General features: G+C 53.2%; 3 protein-coding genes across 3 annotated transcripts; all 3 read left to right on the forward strand.

The window, feature by feature from the left end:
• Nucleotides 1-164: 164 nt before the first annotated feature.
• CTRU02_204090 (beta-ketoacyl synthase domain-containing protein) lies at nt 165-7,428 on the forward strand (the record flags this gene model as incomplete). The annotated part of the gene is made up of 7 exons (XM_036728183.2): nt 165-835; nt 915-1,428; nt 1,571-2,476; nt 2,539-2,734; nt 2,803-6,428; nt 6,504-6,657; nt 6,746-7,428. 7 exons carry the CDS (start codon nt 165-167, stop codon nt 7,426-7,428), a joined length of 6,750 nt encoding a protein of 2,249 aa, XP_036579892.2.
• A 5,423-nt stretch (nt 7,429-12,851) lies between these two features.
• CTRU02_204091 (uncharacterized protein) lies at nt 12,852-14,516 on the forward strand (the record flags this gene model as incomplete). Its single annotated transcript, XM_036728184.1, has 1 exon — nt 12,852-14,516. One exon carries the CDS (start codon nt 12,852-12,854, stop codon nt 14,514-14,516), a length of 1,665 nt encoding a protein of 554 aa, XP_036579893.1.
• Nucleotides 14,517-14,821: 305 nt separating this feature from the next.
• Nucleotides 14,822-15,440, forward strand: CTRU02_204092 (uncharacterized protein; the record flags this gene model as incomplete). The annotated part of the gene is made up of 3 exons (XM_036728185.1): nt 14,822-14,884; nt 14,943-15,117; nt 15,205-15,440. 3 exons carry the CDS (start codon nt 14,822-14,824, stop codon nt 15,438-15,440), a joined length of 474 nt encoding a protein of 157 aa, XP_036579894.1.
• Nucleotides 15,441-17,379: the final 1,939 nt, after the last annotated feature.

Below are 17,379 nucleotides of genomic sequence, written 5' to 3' on the forward strand. Positions count from 1 at the left end.
GCCTGTTTTCAATCCGGGCTGTCTCGATCTCACAAGACATTATCCTTGTTACCAGTCTTCTTCGTAGTGACGGTATCCCATGCTGTGCCAGAATAGGTACCCAGACAAATCAGTCAACCCCCATGCCCCCCTGCCAACCTCATCATAGGTAGTCAATGACCATCATGCCGTCAATACGTCCAACACCAACTCCCATTGCCATAATCGGCATGGGATGTCGGCTTCCGGGAGGCGCAGACAGTCCCGAAAAGTTTTGGAAGCTCCTCGAGGACGGCCGCAGCACGTGGACTGACGTTCCCGCCGACCGCTACAACTGGGAATCGTTTTACCACTTACACCACGACTCGCAGGAGTCGCACAACCACCGCGGCGGCCACTTTATCCAACAGGATGTCGCTACGTTCGACGCCAATTTCTTTGGCATTTCCGCCGCCGAAGCAGAAGCCATGGATCCCCAGCAACGCATCATTCTGGAGACCACATACGAGGCCATGGAGAGTGGCGGCATCCCGCTCGACAGCATTCGAGGCACCGACGCCGCCGTCTTCACCGCAGCCTTCAACCACGACTACGAGACCATCGCTCTGAAAGACACCCAGCACCTCCCCAAATACCATCTGACGGGCAACGCGCCGTCAATCGAGGCCAACCGCATTTCGTACTTGTTTGACCTCAGGGGGCCGTCTGTGTCACTGAACACGGCGTGCTCGGGCGGCTTGGTAGCACTCCATCAGGCCTGTCAATCCCTGGGAGCCGGGGAGTCCAGCTTAGCGATTGTCGGGGCGTCGAACCTGATTTTGACGCCCGACTTCATGTTCGGCATGAGTTTCATGGGGTATGTAGTGCATCTTTCTTCGACTGATCTCCCGCGTCAAGAAATGAGTTTCGTACGTACTGACTAGTGAGACGGTTAGCATGCTCAACAACGAAGGAAGAAGCTATTCCTTCGATGACCGGGGGTCCGGATATGGCCGAGGCGAAGGCGTGGCCTCGCTGGTCCTGAAGCGCCTCGACGATGCCATTGCCGCCGGAGATCCCATCAGAGCCGTCATCCGCAACACGGGCGTGAACCAGGATGGCAAGACGAACGGCATCACCCTGCCGAGTGGGGAAGCCCAGGAAGCCCTGGCGCGCCGGGTTTACGAGCAAGCTGGTCTCGACCCTAGGGACACGGCATTTGTAGAGGCCCATGGGACCGGCACCATTGCCGGAGATGGGGCCGAGGTACGGGGCATCCACAACGTTTTCTGCCAAGGGAGGGAGGGAGAGTTGCTGTTGGGATCTTCCAAGGCGAACCTCGGCCACCTCGAGCCCGTCAGTGGCTTGGCCGCCGTCATCAAGGTCGTCCTCGCCCTCGAAAGGGGTCTCATCCCCCCAACGCCCAGCGTGCTGAGGTTGAAGCACAGCGTGCAGTTTCATAACATAAGGGTATTTGCATTTTATTTTGACCCCCGCCCCCCCCCCCCCCCCCCCCCCCCAGGATGGTTGATTGATTACTTGGTACATCAATCAAAGGAACCTGTTGTTTTGCTCGCAATGGTGGTGATGGGAGAATTAACCGAAGCTCTAGATACCGCGCCACGGGCTAGAATCGTGGCCGTCAGGCATGGTCCGCCGTGCATCAATCAACAACTTTGGGTTTGGCGGCACCAATGCCCACGTCATCTTGGAAGAGAGCAGCAACATGATCGAAGCGACGAGGATTGGCGCTGCCGATGATGCCCTAATACCCAGTCCGCCACCCAGAGACGACGAAGCAAAAACATACCAGCTTTTTGTCCTGGCCGCCAAGTCCAAAAACTCTCTCGGCGAGAACATGGACCGCCTCCGAGACTGGATGTCGAAGAAGAAAACGGACGACTTTCGTCTGGAGGACCTGGCCCACACGTTGGCCAACCGGCGCACGCCGATGGCGTGGAGAAGCAGCTGCGTCGCGTCTACGAAAGAGGATCTTCTGTCGGCTGCCGGAGAGGCAACTCTGGCCAAGGTGGCCCCGTCCACGAGACCGGTCGTCTTTCTCTTCACGGGCCAAGGAGCCCAATGGTACGCCATGGGCCGAGAGCTCTTCATGACACAGGGGCGTTTCCGGGATTCCATCATGAAGTCCGAGCAGATCCTACGGAAACTAGGCATCTCCTGGAGCCTTCTAGATGAGCTGCGTAAGGACAAAGACCTCTCGCGCATCGACAAGAGCGAGATTGCGCAACCGGCGAGCATCGCCGTCCAGATTGCCCTGGTCGACTTGATGCATAGCCTGGGTGTCTTCCCAGACGCCGTTCTCGGCCATTCCAGCGGCGAGATGGGGGCGGCCTACGCGGCCGGCACACTGACGCACGAGCAAACCCTCCTGCTGTCAGACCGTCGGAGCTTGGTTTCTTCGTGGTGCGACGAGGACCTGGAGACCAAGGGCGCGATGCTGGCCGCCGGACTCGGCGAGAAAGAGGTCCTCCCTCACCTGCAAGACATACCGCACGAGGTAAGCGGCGCACCGGTTAATTACGCGTCGATTGGTTGTCGGCTGACGCAGTGTTTGTTCAGTGCGGCATCGCCAGCGTTGCGTGTGTCAATAGTCCGTCCAGCACTACTATTTCGGGAGACAAGATGGCAATCGACGCCTTGAAACAGAGGCTCGATTCGGCATCCATTTTTGCCAGAGTCCTGAAAGTAGACACGGCGTACCATTCGCACCATATGAAAGTTGTGGCGCCGAGATACCGAGAAAACATCGGCCGCAGTAAGTAACACCATTCAACTCTCTAGACGACTGCCCATCATCATGACCTGTGGCTCACCCCCAGACAGTGGAGACGACTACTCCTCGGAAAGGCGTTCGGTTTTTCTCGTCAGTCACTGCCCAAGAGAAAGTATCGGATTTTGGCACCGAATACTGGGTCGAGAACTTGGTTTCGAAAGTCCGCTTCAGCGAAGCCCTGGGAACACTTTGCAACGCGCTTCGTGCGCAACATAGTGGCCCTCTTTCGCCCATCTTCATCGAACTCGGCCCGCATCCGGCCCTGTCGGGTCCGACCAGGCAGACGATGACGTCCTTGAACCTGGTCGATTTCGAATACGCATACACCTCCCCGTTATTCCGAGAGAAGGACGCCAGAAAGACGGTGCTGGAAATGGCCGGGAAACTATTCCAGCACGGGTGTGCCGTTGATATCACCGCCGCGAACCAAACGACCATCCCGATAGCCGAGGCTCAAGGGGATGACGAGACGCGACCCAAACCTCGTCCTGTCGTAATCAAAGACCTTCCGACCTACGCATGGGATCATTCAAAGACATACTGGCACGAGTCGCGCCTCAGCAGAGACTACCGTCTGCGCCCTCACCCCCACCACGACTTGCTGGGCCTTCGCGTCGTAGCAGGCAACGACATTGACCCGACGTGGCGAAATATCCTCAGTATTGACCGCATGCCCTGGCTCCGAGACCACGTTGTGGATGGCTTTGTCATATTTCCCGGCTCCGGCTACATGTGCATGGCCATCGAGGCCATGTGGCAACTGGCTCAGGGGAACGGCAACGGGACCGGTGCCCGTGTGGAAAGCTTCAAACTCAGGGACGTACGGTTCATCAAAGCCTTGGTCGTACCAGACCCCCCAGAGTCCGTCGAGGTGCAGCTCATCCTCCGCGCACCAGCCAAGGCCCGCGACGCGTTGGGTGCGTGGAGGGAATTTGTCGTGATAGCATTGTCGCCCGAGGGACAATGGGCTGAACAATGCCGCGGGTCGATCATGACTGAACATGAGAGCGGCCATGATGAAAGCGACGTGGAGACCTCGGACGATATCGCAACGCATTTCTCGGAACTCGTAAAGTGGTGTCGAGACGTCGAGTCGAGATGTAATGACGGCCATTCTCCCGACACTCTCTACGAGACGATGCGGAACAACGGTAACGACTACGGCGAGACGTTTGCTACCATCACTGAGATGCGCCTCGGCAACTACGCGGCACACGCTGTTATCAAGACCCCCGACGTCGTTGGTATTATGCCCGCTAGGTCTATGCAGCTGCACCATATCCACCCGACAACGCTCGATACCATTGCCCACGCAAGCCTTCCCGTGCACGCAAGGCACTACAGGACCGGGCCAATCATGCCTGTTCGTGTTGGGGAGCTCACGGTCCGAGCGAACATGCCCAGCCAGCCGGGCCAGCAGCTGTCAGCCTGTGTCGAGTTGGTGCCGTTGAGTTCGCACTCGGCGGCTGCCAACACGGTCGTCTTCGCCGAGGAAGTCTCTGACCTGTCACGGCCCTGCGTCACCATATCGGATCTAGAGTTGGTAGTCATTGGAGAGGCCAAGTCGTCGACGAGCGGTTCCGGTACGGGACCGTTGCCTGCGCTTTACACAGACTGGGTCGAGGATAATGAGCTTTTCCCCGGCCCAGTACCGGTACACCCAGTCTCGGCAAACCAAACTCAGCAACAAGATGATGGAAGGGTGAATGGAGTGAATGGCCACAAGTCCAACACCTCACATCAACCTCAACCACCAGTCGAGTTAGTGTCCCTACATCCCGACATGCTGCATCTTGCCGGTAGCCTGCAGAGAGTTTTAGAAGACGGCGACATTACGACTTCAGCCACCGCATTTCCCGTCGTCGGCTCCGTCAGTCCCGACAAGGTCTACGTCCTCCTCGACAACGCATCAGACCCGTTCCTGGACCACGCCCAGCAGCACGGTTTCCAGGAGCTCATCGCATTCATAAACAAGGCCAGGTCGGTCCTTTGGGTGAGCGTCGCCGCGGAGGCCGGGCAGGAGCCCGGCCCCGGCGTTCACCTGGTGACCGGCTTCACACGCGTGGCGCGGCGGGAAAACGAGGGCATGCGGCTGACGTCTCTGCTTGTGCCGGACGGCCACGGACAGACGGAATACGAGGACATCCTGCGGACGATTGGCCGCGTGATCGCGGTCAACTTCCACCGTGCGGCAGACGACCGCGACGGCTTCTACGAGTGCGAGTACGTGTACCGCGACGGCAAGGTGTGGGTGCCCCGACTATCGGCGGCCGACGGCTACGAGCGCTGGGCGCGCGCCAGGAGAACGGGGTCGCCGGCTCCGGCCGAGATGACGGCTTTCGGGGGCGAGCATGACCTGGCGCTGGACGTCGAGCAGCCCGGCGTGGTGGGCAGTATGCGGTTTGTGCCGTTGGCGCGGGAGCCGCTGGGGTCGCTGGAAGTCGAGATCCAACCCGAGTGCTATGTCGTCACGCGAGCCGATGCCTTCCTGGCCAGCGGCGGCACCGACGCCCGGCTGGCGCTGTCGACCGAGGTGGCCGGCACCATCACCGCCGTCGGGTCCGGCGTCGTCCGGGAAAAGTGGGGCGTCGGCGACCGCGTCGTCGGATTCGCCGCCCAGGCCATGTCGAACCGCCCGCGCGTGCCCTCCACCCTCGTCCACCACCTCCCCGCGTCCGTCGGGTTCGCCGCCGGCGTGTCGGTTCTGTATCCCCTCGTCAGCGCCGCGTACGCCATGTTGGAGCTCACGGGCGTCGGCCGGTCGCACGCGGTGCTGGTCCACGGCGCCGACAGCGAGTGCGGCCGGGCCGCCGTGGCACTGGCCCGGCATCTCGGGGCCGACGTGTTCGCCACGGTCCACGACGCCGACGGGTCCGGGAGACGGATGCTCGTCCAAGACTTTCATCTGCCGGCGAACCGCGTCTCTTCGATCCAGGCGGGAACCTACAAGGACCAGATCCTTCGCTTGACCCAGAAAAGCGGCGTTCACGTCGCCCTCAACTGCTCCGGCCGTGATGTCTTCAGGGATACCTGGGCGTGCATGGCCAACTTCGGGACCTTGGTTGACGTAGTACAGCCGGGTGGTGTAGCCTGCGCTGTTCCACCGCGCAAGAATGCGACATACGTATCTTTTGACCTAGGCGCCGTCATCCAACACAAACCGGACGTTGTTGGGCGCCTCATGGGCCAGGTCATGGCCATGCTTGACCAGGGACACTTCAAGTCCATCTTTTCCCTCTCCACGAAACCTATCACAGATCTTCACGATGCCTTTCGGCAGGTGCAAGCAGGAAAAACAGCGGCGAGGACGGTGCTCGAGATCCATCCTGGCTCCTTAGTCAAGGCCGTCGTTGCATCCAGCCCCGGGGAAGCAAGGCTGGTGGAGCATGCCACCTACATCATCGCCGGTGGTCTGGGAGACATCGGGCAGGGAATGTGCCGTCTGCTTGCCGCTCGTGGAGCGAGGCACGTGGTCATTCTATCTCGGAGCGGCGCATCGAGGGACCCCGAGAAGAAAGACTTGTTGGAAAAGGAACTGGCGGCCCTGGGGACACATCTGTACACCACAACGTGCGATGTTGCCCATCTCGACAAGGTGGCGGCGGCAGCGGACTGGCTTCGAGCCAGTGGTCTGCCCCCGGTGCGTGGTGTGATACAGTCTGCTGCTGTTCTTCGAGTAAGTAAACCTACCTTCAGCCGCCTTATCGTTCCATGAACCAAGTTTCGCCATGTCTAATCCGGCACCTACTAGGATCGCATGCTCGAAGCCATGGATCTCGACACTTTCCACAGCGCTTTGCGCCCGAAACAACAAGGCACGTTGAACTTGATGCAGTGCTTCGAGTCGGCGTCGTTGGACTTTTTCATCATGCTGGCTTCTGCCATCAGTGCTTTGGGCACCAAAGGTAAGCTGGACCTCTCCGTATATTTATATGTACTATTTGATCCTCGGACAATTGGGATAGCTAATCTCGTCTTCGCAATCATCTGTAGGCCAAGCCAATTATGCTGCCGGAAACACCTTTCAAGAAGGCTTGGCCATGTGGAAAACCGGTGTCAACAGGACCAGGACCACGCACACCGTGACGATCAACCCAGGGCTTGTGGCCGGGACCGATGCCGACTTGTATAGCCCGGAACGCCGACAAATCCTGGCCAAGCAAGGGTTATCCACCATCCCGTTCGATGAAGTCATGTCGGCCATAGACTACTCGATGAGCATGGAAGCCCGTGCCGACCCTTGCACCCAGCTGATCATCGGCCTCGACCCCGATCTGCTCGTGAAGCACGACGCCGCCGTCAACAACCGGATCTATTCCAAGATCCTCCAGACGGCACAGGAGGGGCCAGGAAACAACAACATGGCAGCGGCCTCTCGCTCCTTCGACCAAAGAATCTCGGCGGCGGAAGGCCGAGAGGAGGTGCGCTCCATCGTCCAAGAAGCCCTCACTGCAAAGCTTGCAGAACTCTTGGCGATGGACCCTAGCGATGTTCGACCCCACGTACCTATAGCAGACTTTGGACTCGACTCCTTGGTGGCTATCGAGATCAAGAACTGGATCGTCCGCTCCTTCAAGGCCGCTATGCAGACAGCCGATGTGCTGGAAGCGCCTAGCCTCACGTCCCTTATTACGGTAGTCCTAGAACGATCTTCTCTCGTCGGGGCCTATAGCTAAGGAACATGGAGTTATACACCCATTAATAGTGATAGAGTTTCCATCCCGCTACGTGGATACCTGGTTTCTAGCGATTTGTTCATCCATGTGAGAAGGTTCCCCCACGGACGATTAGATTACGGTATCTGTCACCGACGTGTTCGCACCCAAACATTGAGCGACACAACTTGTTTTCTGGCCTGTGGAGGACCTGTCCGCCTGGGAGGCCGTCCCAAGCTTCGACGAGCTCCAACGCGGCGGATTTCCCCAGACGGGGCTGAAGTCCGCTACGCCCGACGAGGAGATCTGGCGGCGCGGTCCTTGATACATTTCTACAGATTGTCCCTTCCGAATAGGCCTTCAGCCGATTACAAAAGGACGCCGAAGCCGCCAACAGCGAAGCGGAAGGCGTTCGGCGTTATGATGGGCATCTGGCCAGCGTCTTCTGGTCCCCCCTAGCCTACCACCTAGTAGCGCGGGCGGGCGGCCCCCGTAGGGTCGGGTTAGGGCCAGGGCGGGTAGCGGATTTAGGTGGGCGGGCGGGAGGTAGGTCAGTAAGTAGGCAGGCAGGCAGGCAGGCAGGCAGGCAGGCAGGCAGGCAAGCAAGCAAGGTAAGCAAGCAAGCAAGTAGTATAGTTTAGTTTACCTTTTACTTCTTTACTTTACTTTTCCTTCAGGCAGGTAGGCAGGTAGGCAGGTAGGCAGGTAGAGGTGGGTAAGGAAGGCAAGGCAAGGCAAGCAGTTTATCATTCAGTCTACCTAACTCTACTTCTACTTCTAAATTCAATCTAATTTCAGTGCTCGGGTCAGTTGCCGGTGCCGGTGCGTAGTGCTGGTAGCAGGCCAGGTCCAGTACTGTTATGCTAGGACCAACAAGTATTATCAGCCCAAGCAGTCCAAGCAGCCCAAGGAAGCGAGCAGGCAGGTTCGGTGTAGTGTAATTCCAGTGCCAACGCCAGTGCTGGCAGTTTCCAGTTCCGGATCGTTCCAGGCGCGGCCCAGCTCAATCAGTTTAAGTTCATAATACATATGTATAGAGAGAGAGAGAGAAAGAGAGAGAGAGAGAGAGAGAGAGAGAGAGAGAGAGAGAGAGAGAGAGATGGGAAGGAAGGTGTGGAAGAAAGGCGATAGAGTATTTTAAAAAGCCCCTAGGGGCGTAAAGAAAAGCGTCAAGGGGAGGAGAGCAGGAGCAGGGCGCGGGCGCGGACATTGACAAGCCCCTGGGGGCGTGATAAGTATGGTTGGCCAGGGTAAGTGGAGACGCGGACACAAAAAGCCCCTGGGGGCATGATGTGTCTCGCGAGGGGGCAGCCAGCAGTAGAAGGCGAAGCTGGTAGGAGGGAAGGTAGGCGGGCCGGCTAGGGCACACGGCTGAAAAGAGTCCTCCGTCCGTCTCTTTCGTGGCGAGAAAGAGGGCAGGGAGAAGAAAGAGAAGAGAAGAGGTAGACGTCAGTAAGCAGCGCTCGGCACCACTCACTCACCTTCTTCGCAGCTCTTTTGCGAGCGAAGCGGCCGACTACCCATCATAAGCTATTCGGTAGAACAGGCCATACCAGCCGGTAGATACGGACGGACGAACGAACGATACGACGCGGTAGTTATAGCGGTCTCTACCGTCCGTACTCCGCTCTAAGAGGGTTAGTTAGAAGGGCGGGTAGGAGGGGACGAGGTTTTGCGATAATGGCGATAGTCAGTAGTAGAGCAGGAGGGAAGGGGGGTTAGGGAGAAGGTTGGTAATGAAGGACGACGATGGTGACGGTGGGCGGCGGGTGATACTGGACGCGCCCGGACGCGATCGACCGGGGGGTGAGCGGTCGGCCAGCTGGGGTGGTCAACAACGGGCGGGTAGATAGAAGTGATGTAAGCAGCGGCTGTCGCGTCGCGCAAAGACAGACGGGACGAGCATAATAGGATGAAGAAAAGACGCCGTTCGTGTCGTCGGAGAGGGCAGGTAGGAGCAAAACAAAACAGGCCGGGGGGGGGACGCGTCATGCCGGGATGGCCAGAGCGGCGGAATAAGCAATTTCCAAGTGCGAGGGCGTGAGGGCGTGAGGGCGTGAGGGCGTGAGGGCGTGAGGGCGCGTCGGGGTAATTAGTGGGGGGACGCCTCGATGAAATATAGGACTAGTAGACGATGAGGAGAAGTGACGCGTTTATTATTAATCAAACAGGACTACTACAGGCAGGGTTTAGCTAATCAGATATTCTAGACCAGATTAAGTTATATTTTAAGTTTTATAACAAAGTAGCAAAGAACTTTACAAAAGATACGGAAGTTATGCACTACATAAAGCTATTGTTTTACGCCTTGATGTTACGGCCAGCTAACTGACAGTGGGTTTGTGTTAACAGTAAGCCAGGGATTGAGAGTAGTAACAGTCGTTCCGTGGTCCTGGTCGAATAGATCGTAGATCTTCAAAGGTCTTGGTGATCAGTCAAGGCCTCAACAAGAGTCGTAGAGTAGTCGTCACTTAGGTATAGCTGAAAGTACCGGTTAGGGTAATCACGAAGTTGATTGCTGAAGAACTAGGAAAGGTAGGACTCGAGAGGACTCGAGTCCCAACTATATACAAGTCTGGTTCCATGCTGAACACTTCCTGATCCTGGGGGACCGACACCCAGGACGTCGGTCCATCGCCATGGACCGCCCTTGGCACCGTCGGTCCTGTCCCAGGACCGCTTATCGTCCGTCGGTCCTGCTTATCGTCACGTGACCTGTATCCTAGTTCTTCCGTTCCGTGGGGGTTGTTACGACGTAACGGCTGACGGCCGTCCCTATAACCGCTGAGCCCCTGCGGGGTCGTCGTCAGTGGTCTGTTAACTGTCGGGTCGTAACACTTGACATGCAATCTCCATCCCGGGTCTATATAAGTAAGTACCTATAATCAATATCTAAACAGCTTATAAACGGTTTTGGAGTCTTGAGTTGGCCTAGCATAGCCGACCAAGGATAAAGCGCCAACTAGGTATTCACAAATTGGTTCGATATGCCTTGTTTGCTTAATATTAACATAAGTTTCTCAGGAGTAACTCACACGAGTCTGGTTCTTCGTCTGCACTGCTGATTTTAGACAATCTTCTTGGCGCGGCCGGTCCTAATATTTTAATCTTTCGACCGGCTATTGCAATCGTCATAAGGGGTTATACACACGTATGCTCGGGATTTGAGAGGGAGTATATAGAGGACGCATGTTGTGCCGCTCGAGTGAAGTAGGTTTAAACCTAGGCAAGGAAACGGGAAGGGGAAGAAAGAAAAGAGGAGATGGTTCTACTAGCTTCTGTATGGTCTTCTAGTCTTGTTCTTAGGGGTAGATATCTTTCGGAGTAATTTCAATAATAACATCTTCAATATTGTCTGAAGGCTGACTCTTAAGGCCCTAGACCACGAGCCAGTGGCTACTGGCTAGCTTCTATCTAGGTCTAATAAACCCCGCTAAGTGAAACAATGTAGTAAACTTAGCGGGAATAGGGCGTACTGACAAGCTGTAGTGCGGTAGTGTAAGCTTTACTTTATTATAGGCCAACCGTGATTAGGCTTGCGAATAGTCAAACTACCTTAGCGGCTACTGTCCCACGTACGTGATTTGGCGCATACTGATGATAATTTTGTATTAGCGAAGGCAATTTTTAGTGTTCTGTATCAAACAATTACTTTGATTAATAAATCCAATTCTGGAAGAATTGCTCTAGAGATATTAAAGAGCACTGTGTTTGATTTATACGAGTAGTTTGTGAGCTCAGTAACAAACACCTTGCTACCTAGTGGAAAAAGTGTTTCCTCTTAGTTCCGAGCTGCAAAGATTGTCTACGACAAAACGAAATCTTCTTCCATGTAGACTTTGATATAAAGCAGCGTCTAATTGTGAAATTCAACTGTGAGAACAAGTCCTCCACGTTATAAGTACACAGCTTGTCGCACATCTCGGTGGAGAAACTGCTGACAATTGCAGTGTAGTATTTCCAAACAGGGAGTAGAAAGGTTGGAAAATCTCGGCAGCAGCAACTAGAACAGTAAAGTCTTCGATAAGTTCGACAGCTGTCAGCAGAGTATCGTCAGGAAGTCCCTATGGATGTACCGCGCTAATAGTTGACACATATCTTCATTTCCTTCTGTCAAATCATGCGGCGTCGGCGGCGTCGTGGGCGAGTGGAAAGTCTCAGCTGGTCAACTTTAGGCAGTACTATTTTGTATGTTTATAGTTGTATACTGGACAATGTGTTCTAGTTTAAATATACTTCTGATAGTATAATCCATGTCCCATTGAGGGCGGTAGGGCCCCATTTTCGGCAAGGGAGTAGGAAGGACAATCAAGACATCCGAGCCCAGGATTCAATATATTTATTCTCTGTTGATTCCAGATATATCAGAGGTGCCAATAGTCGCTATTAATGCATAACACTACCTGATCCTTGCAAGGTCTCCTCCACTGGAAATGTACCATCATATACTTAGCTAAGCAAAATTTAAATGAACGAACTTACGTGGTTACGTTGTGCATGTCACAGTGACGTCTGGCACGTGAGATATCACGTGTGAATCTTGCCTCCAAAAGACTCTGCAGTATAATCGTGGGACCCTTATGAATAAGAGTCATAATGACATTATACACAATTTATGTATTTATTGCTATCTCTTACCTTCTGGCATTATGTTTGGCTTTTGCACTGTTTCATGCATATCTGTTTTATGCCACGGCTCAAACCTCATCCTGTTGTAGGCCCCGGCTAATAGGAAGAATTGTGGCGATTGGGGTTTTCCTAACAGAAGATCGAAGACGAAGTAGTTTAATTCGATTGGACTGTTCCATTCTTTAAACTGAAATGACCATAAGTTTCTTAAAGAAATTATGTCTGCGTTGTTACATCGAGCGACAAACAGCGTAAATCTACTTGCTTACCTTATGGTACAGGATTCTATCACGTGCTCTCCAATGGGTCAATCAAAAGACGGACCCACCGAAGACTTCAGCATTTGAGCAGTGACTCTTGCTCTTCTCTCTCAGTCTCACCCGAAACGCAGATTCCCAACTGCTATCATCTAATTATAACAACTTGTTTTGGCACTTGTTTAAGAACGGTGCCGGCCATTGTATTGTATTGCGGGAACAATACATTTTACTAGGTAGGGAAATCACCAGTGCTCTATCGCCACGTCGTCCTGAGATCTTATCGTGACTCATCCATCTCGCCCCAAAGACAAGTTCAGTTAGCTTGCCAGCCACTTGTCACTGCTTTTAGTTATTCTTGGTTAATACCATATTCTCAAGTTAATCGAGTTCCGAAACCTCTAGATAAGCAAGCAACAAAGAAGAACACAGGAGCTGAGAAAGAAGAGAAGAGTCGACAATCACAGGTGACGGTTGCCCTGTGCGTTGAACGCAAGAAGACGATTCCACGTTCGAACGGGAGACTTTTCACCCCGAGGCGAGATTAAACCGCTCTAAATGTACGAAGCCGACAGCGGCGGAAGCACCACCCTGCCCAAAACCTTGGCAACAACAGGCGATGAATTCATCCAAAATGCCCAAAGTCTCATAGCACGCAGTGCCAAGCTTTGCGCTGAGCTTGATCGACTACGATTAGCCGTCGAAACAGAAGCCGAAAAAGTTAAAAACCACTGGCATGCTTACATCCCGGGATTCAGCACCTTTTGGCAGTCAAATGCAAACCAAAAGATTCGAGCAGAGTCACTATTGCAGCGTCTGGAACAACCAATCAAAAGTGTAGAAGCTGAGGGATCCCTCCATCGTGATTTAAGGCTTCTAGAGGGTGAGTTATTGTCGTATGAGAACCATTGGGCAGCCATCAAGAAGTGCCACTCGGTGACGTGGTTCCGTTATGCGGTGCCATACAAAAAGCTTCCCGGAGACATTTCAAGCTCCGTATTTGTCAGCGCCATTGTCGACAATGGGCATGAATGGATGAGGGTTCTTAGTACGACCGAACGAGTTCTGCTTGTTCAAATGGCTGAAGCCGATTTTCCTTGGGATGAGCCCGATGGCGAGGAGGATACTGAGTTGAAAGAAGTCATTGATGACGAGGAGACCCAGGTCGAGGTCTTGAAAACCGCAAAACAGCTCTTGACTGCTGCCCGAGAGATTCATGGGGGCTATTCACATCGCATACGAATAGTCCTGCCGAATATTTACAAGGGGAGCCAACCAGCCATAGACAGGCTTCTACGGGGGGTGAAGAGCCTGGGTGACGAAGTAATCCAGCTCAAGTTAGAATGCGCTGATGAAAGCCATCACCCTCCCCCACCTCTTGAAACCGCGATTGCGAATCTTTTGAGTCTGGGAAACTCTGACCATGCACCTCCTTTGACACCAATTCTCAACATCGATACCTCTATCTTTGTTGCGTTAACAACAGACATCTGTCACAACCACGGCAATCAGAGAAAATGGCGCACCAAGATCCTGGAAGATGTCGCTGACGAGACCGAGCACGGCCCAAGGCTTTCCAAGTCTCTATATCCAAAACTTGGAAACCGTGTCCTCGTATGCACCAGAGAAGCTGCAGAAACATGTCTTCGGATGGTATACGACGCTTCCACAGATGAAGAAGTCGCCAGGCTGGAGATTCTCCTCGGACAAGAGAACCGTAGAGGCAAGCAAGACGACAAAATGTCCTTTCTCAAGCGGGTTCTGAAACAAGACGGCTGGCCAATCGAAGCGAAAGATGATGCGTCAACCGAGGAGCGACGACAGCGGCTTATCGCTGAGCTTCAAAAGTTCTCTTGTCACCCAGTGCCCGGTGAACTCCAACTGCCAATTCGTATTGTCGAGGATTTTCGAAGGGAGGACGTTCGAGAAGAGGTCGTCAAAGGGAATCTGCCAAAAGTTGTTTTGGAAGTGGAGCCCACCCTTAACGAGACGAATTGTTCATCGTTCATGTTCGGCTGGAAAACAGGCTACACCACCATCACCTGCAATCGTCATGCGGTGAGGCGGCTGGGAAATCTCGTCAAGAAGCTTCGCTGGTCCAGAGACGCGGAGATTGCACAAATTCTTGCGCTAGATTGGGCTAGAGGGCTGGCGAAAATTCCATTTCCCGGTGAAGTATTGGTCGAAGGTCCAGGGAAGGTTGCCTCAAAGTCGACACCGTGATATTTGGAAGTACTAAATTTCCAGCAAAGACGTGAGAAATCCGGTCGATGGCGAGATTGAATTACCGAACCAGATGTCGCAACCTATACCGTTCTGGACGGGTTAATAGCTTAGGAATTTGTCAGCAGATTGCAAGTAGCGTAGGATGCACAAAGAATGCATGAATTTGTCAGCCGCTCAGCACCCCCAATGTGAGCGCTATGGAGAACAGCCCTGTATATAGAATGACTTACAGGTCTCAATCTTTGTGATTGCACGATATTGTCCTTACCTTCATTGACTTTGCATGAATTCATAACGTTATTATGGCTTCAGTTCCGCAAGTTCTACCGACTACCCCGGAGGAGGTTGAGGTGTGGCTGCTTAATGTCAGTTGGTAACCCCCCAAGTGGCCAGTGGCGCTGCTCATCATAGGTAAAACCACAGAATTTCACCACCTTCGATGCTCTCGAAGTTGCATTATTAGGTAACATATTCGCCAATGACGGCGAACTACAATTCGCAAACAACCCAGTTATCAGAGGCCTCGATACAATCAAGGAGAACTTCGTCCACAGTTATGCCGCGCTTGCCTACATGAAGCATGTCCCTCGCAGTTTTGGTAAGTCACTACAACCCCCCAGGATCGTGGCTCCAAAGATTGCAGGGGTAGGACAATACGAGCTGTGGTTGATTCTGACCCTTGCAGACAAGGTGGAAAACAGGATCTGGCTTACGACGCAAATCTCATATCGCATAAAGGGAGACCCTCAAAACGTAGAGATCACCATTCCCGCATCTGCACTCGCTACTCTTGTTACGGAAGGTGACGAGGCGGGCAAGATGGCCAAGTTTCAGGTCTTTTTAGACAACAAACCTATTCTAGATAGGATAGAGGCTGTAGCAGCCCTTCAAGCTGAGAGCCAATCACTTCCGAGAGCATAAAGATGCGCAGAAAGTATTGGGGGATTTTGGAGCAACTTAAAGCGGGTTATTAGGTGCCATGATGCCAGGATGTGAGAACAGTCTGAGGAATGGGTACAGCATGCTGTGGCGGTGTGGCGCCAAACAACCGATGGCCATGTTCCTAAGGAGCGTTGGCCATTCCAGTCATGTGCAAAGTCTTATAAATGTTAAAAGGCTTGAGTTTACTCCGTATAGAAAGCTGAAACAATAGCACTGCGCCTGCTATTACTTCTTGTGTGTCATGTGAAGCATCTGGATGAACGAGAGAATAATGTGTTCGAGAAAGGCGGAAGGATTTCTTAACAGCAGGCATGCTGTCATGCAGCCTTTGATGGAAGAAATCCCCAACTAACAAAAATATGTGAGTTGGACTTTTGACAACGCATATTACAACAACAAGTGATCTCATTATTGCAGCGTGGCCTGGTCAAAAGAAAGCGTCCTCAGATGATTCGGGCACCACTAAACAGGCCTGATGCTTGGCATGAATGCAAGTACACCGGGAACACATTTTCTTTGGTGGCTGATACAGCTTACCACCACCATTCTTATTTGATTGCTGCAGCTAGCCTGCTAGCTGCATCCAAGTGTTTCCCCGATGGTCTTTAACACCTCGAGCTCCCCCTTATGCTCGCAATTCCTGGCCTTGAATGGTAGTATTCTCCGTGAGGGCTGGTGGCATGTGCCTCCCCACTTCAAGTATAGGTACAAGCCCCGTGGATGGTTCAGTGTACTAGTTGCTTCTGATGTGCTGATCTTTCCCTCAGTTGCCTTTACGAGAAGCCCAAACTTGCAATCCAGAAGGGGTGAATCAGCGATTGGGGCTTCTGGTCAGCATGGGAGTCTCCATCACGTAGCTGTTGCGACTCTGGCTGTTTCATTCAGTGTCAGCCTTACCCTAGAGAATTCGGGATATATTGTGTGCATAGATGGGGAAGACTGTCATCACAACTGCGGAAGCATATTATCAGTGTAATCTAAAACTATCAACAGTTTGATTCATTTCCGCCTGGGATCTGAGGAGCAGCTAAGCGACTTTTCTGCGAAATAACTCAAAAGTGAACAGAGCTCACCAAGATTTTCCGTTTTTTTGGCTCTTGCACCACAGACGCCAGAAGTTTAGTGGGCTAGGTAAAGCTGCAGGTATCCAAGAGTTCGTGCCTACATATTTCTACCTCGCTGTATAGCCTGTTGGCCACTCTTTTAATTCTTGTTTAATTTTCTAAGCCAGTTAGAAAAACTCCTAGCGCTCTAAGCCTATCAGTTGACAAGCCATTAGGTAGCTTCACGAACAAACACGCTGCTGGGCCCCAATGGTGTTGCGCGGAACGTTGCTGATACCCAGAGGCTACAACACCTGGGATTGTAGCATACCTTACCCTACAGTTAGATTATCTCGCTGGTACTGTTGCTCGCTGATTTAGTTACCGAGTCCGGTGTGACCAAACCATCAGATGCCGCCGAATGTTATGAAGTCGGCTTCTTGAAGTTGAAGACTGCGGTAAGTTTAGCCTAAAAGGGACTAAAGCGAACTGTGGAGCTAGCCCACAAATGAACAGTATTAATGCGCCAGCAGCGGGGTCCATGACAGCACGGACATGGGACTAAAACTGATGGGATTTCTTAAGCTAGGTATCCGTGTATAGGAAATAGTACGGTCCACTGACGCTTTTTTGGATGCCGTGTTTGCTTGGCAGCCCATTGCTTGTAGACTGTAGAGATTTTACACGCGGCCTCCGAGGCTAACTACCAACCGTTGAATCGCTGAGGCCACCTGTGAGACGAACACAATAAGGCGCACCTGCTAAGGCGCAATTGCTGGACTGCAATAGTGGGGCCCACTTTTGTGTAACACTAACCCCCTTGCTCCGCTGTACTATTCGGGCTTCGCGAAGGCAGACTCTTCGCATGCTTCTTG

Source organism: Colletotrichum truncatum, assembly GCF_014235925.2.
Source record: "Colletotrichum truncatum strain CMES1059 chromosome Unknown Contig_0002, whole genome shotgun sequence".
NCBI classification, from domain to species: domain Eukaryota; kingdom Fungi; phylum Ascomycota; class Sordariomycetes; order Glomerellales; family Glomerellaceae; genus Colletotrichum; species Colletotrichum truncatum.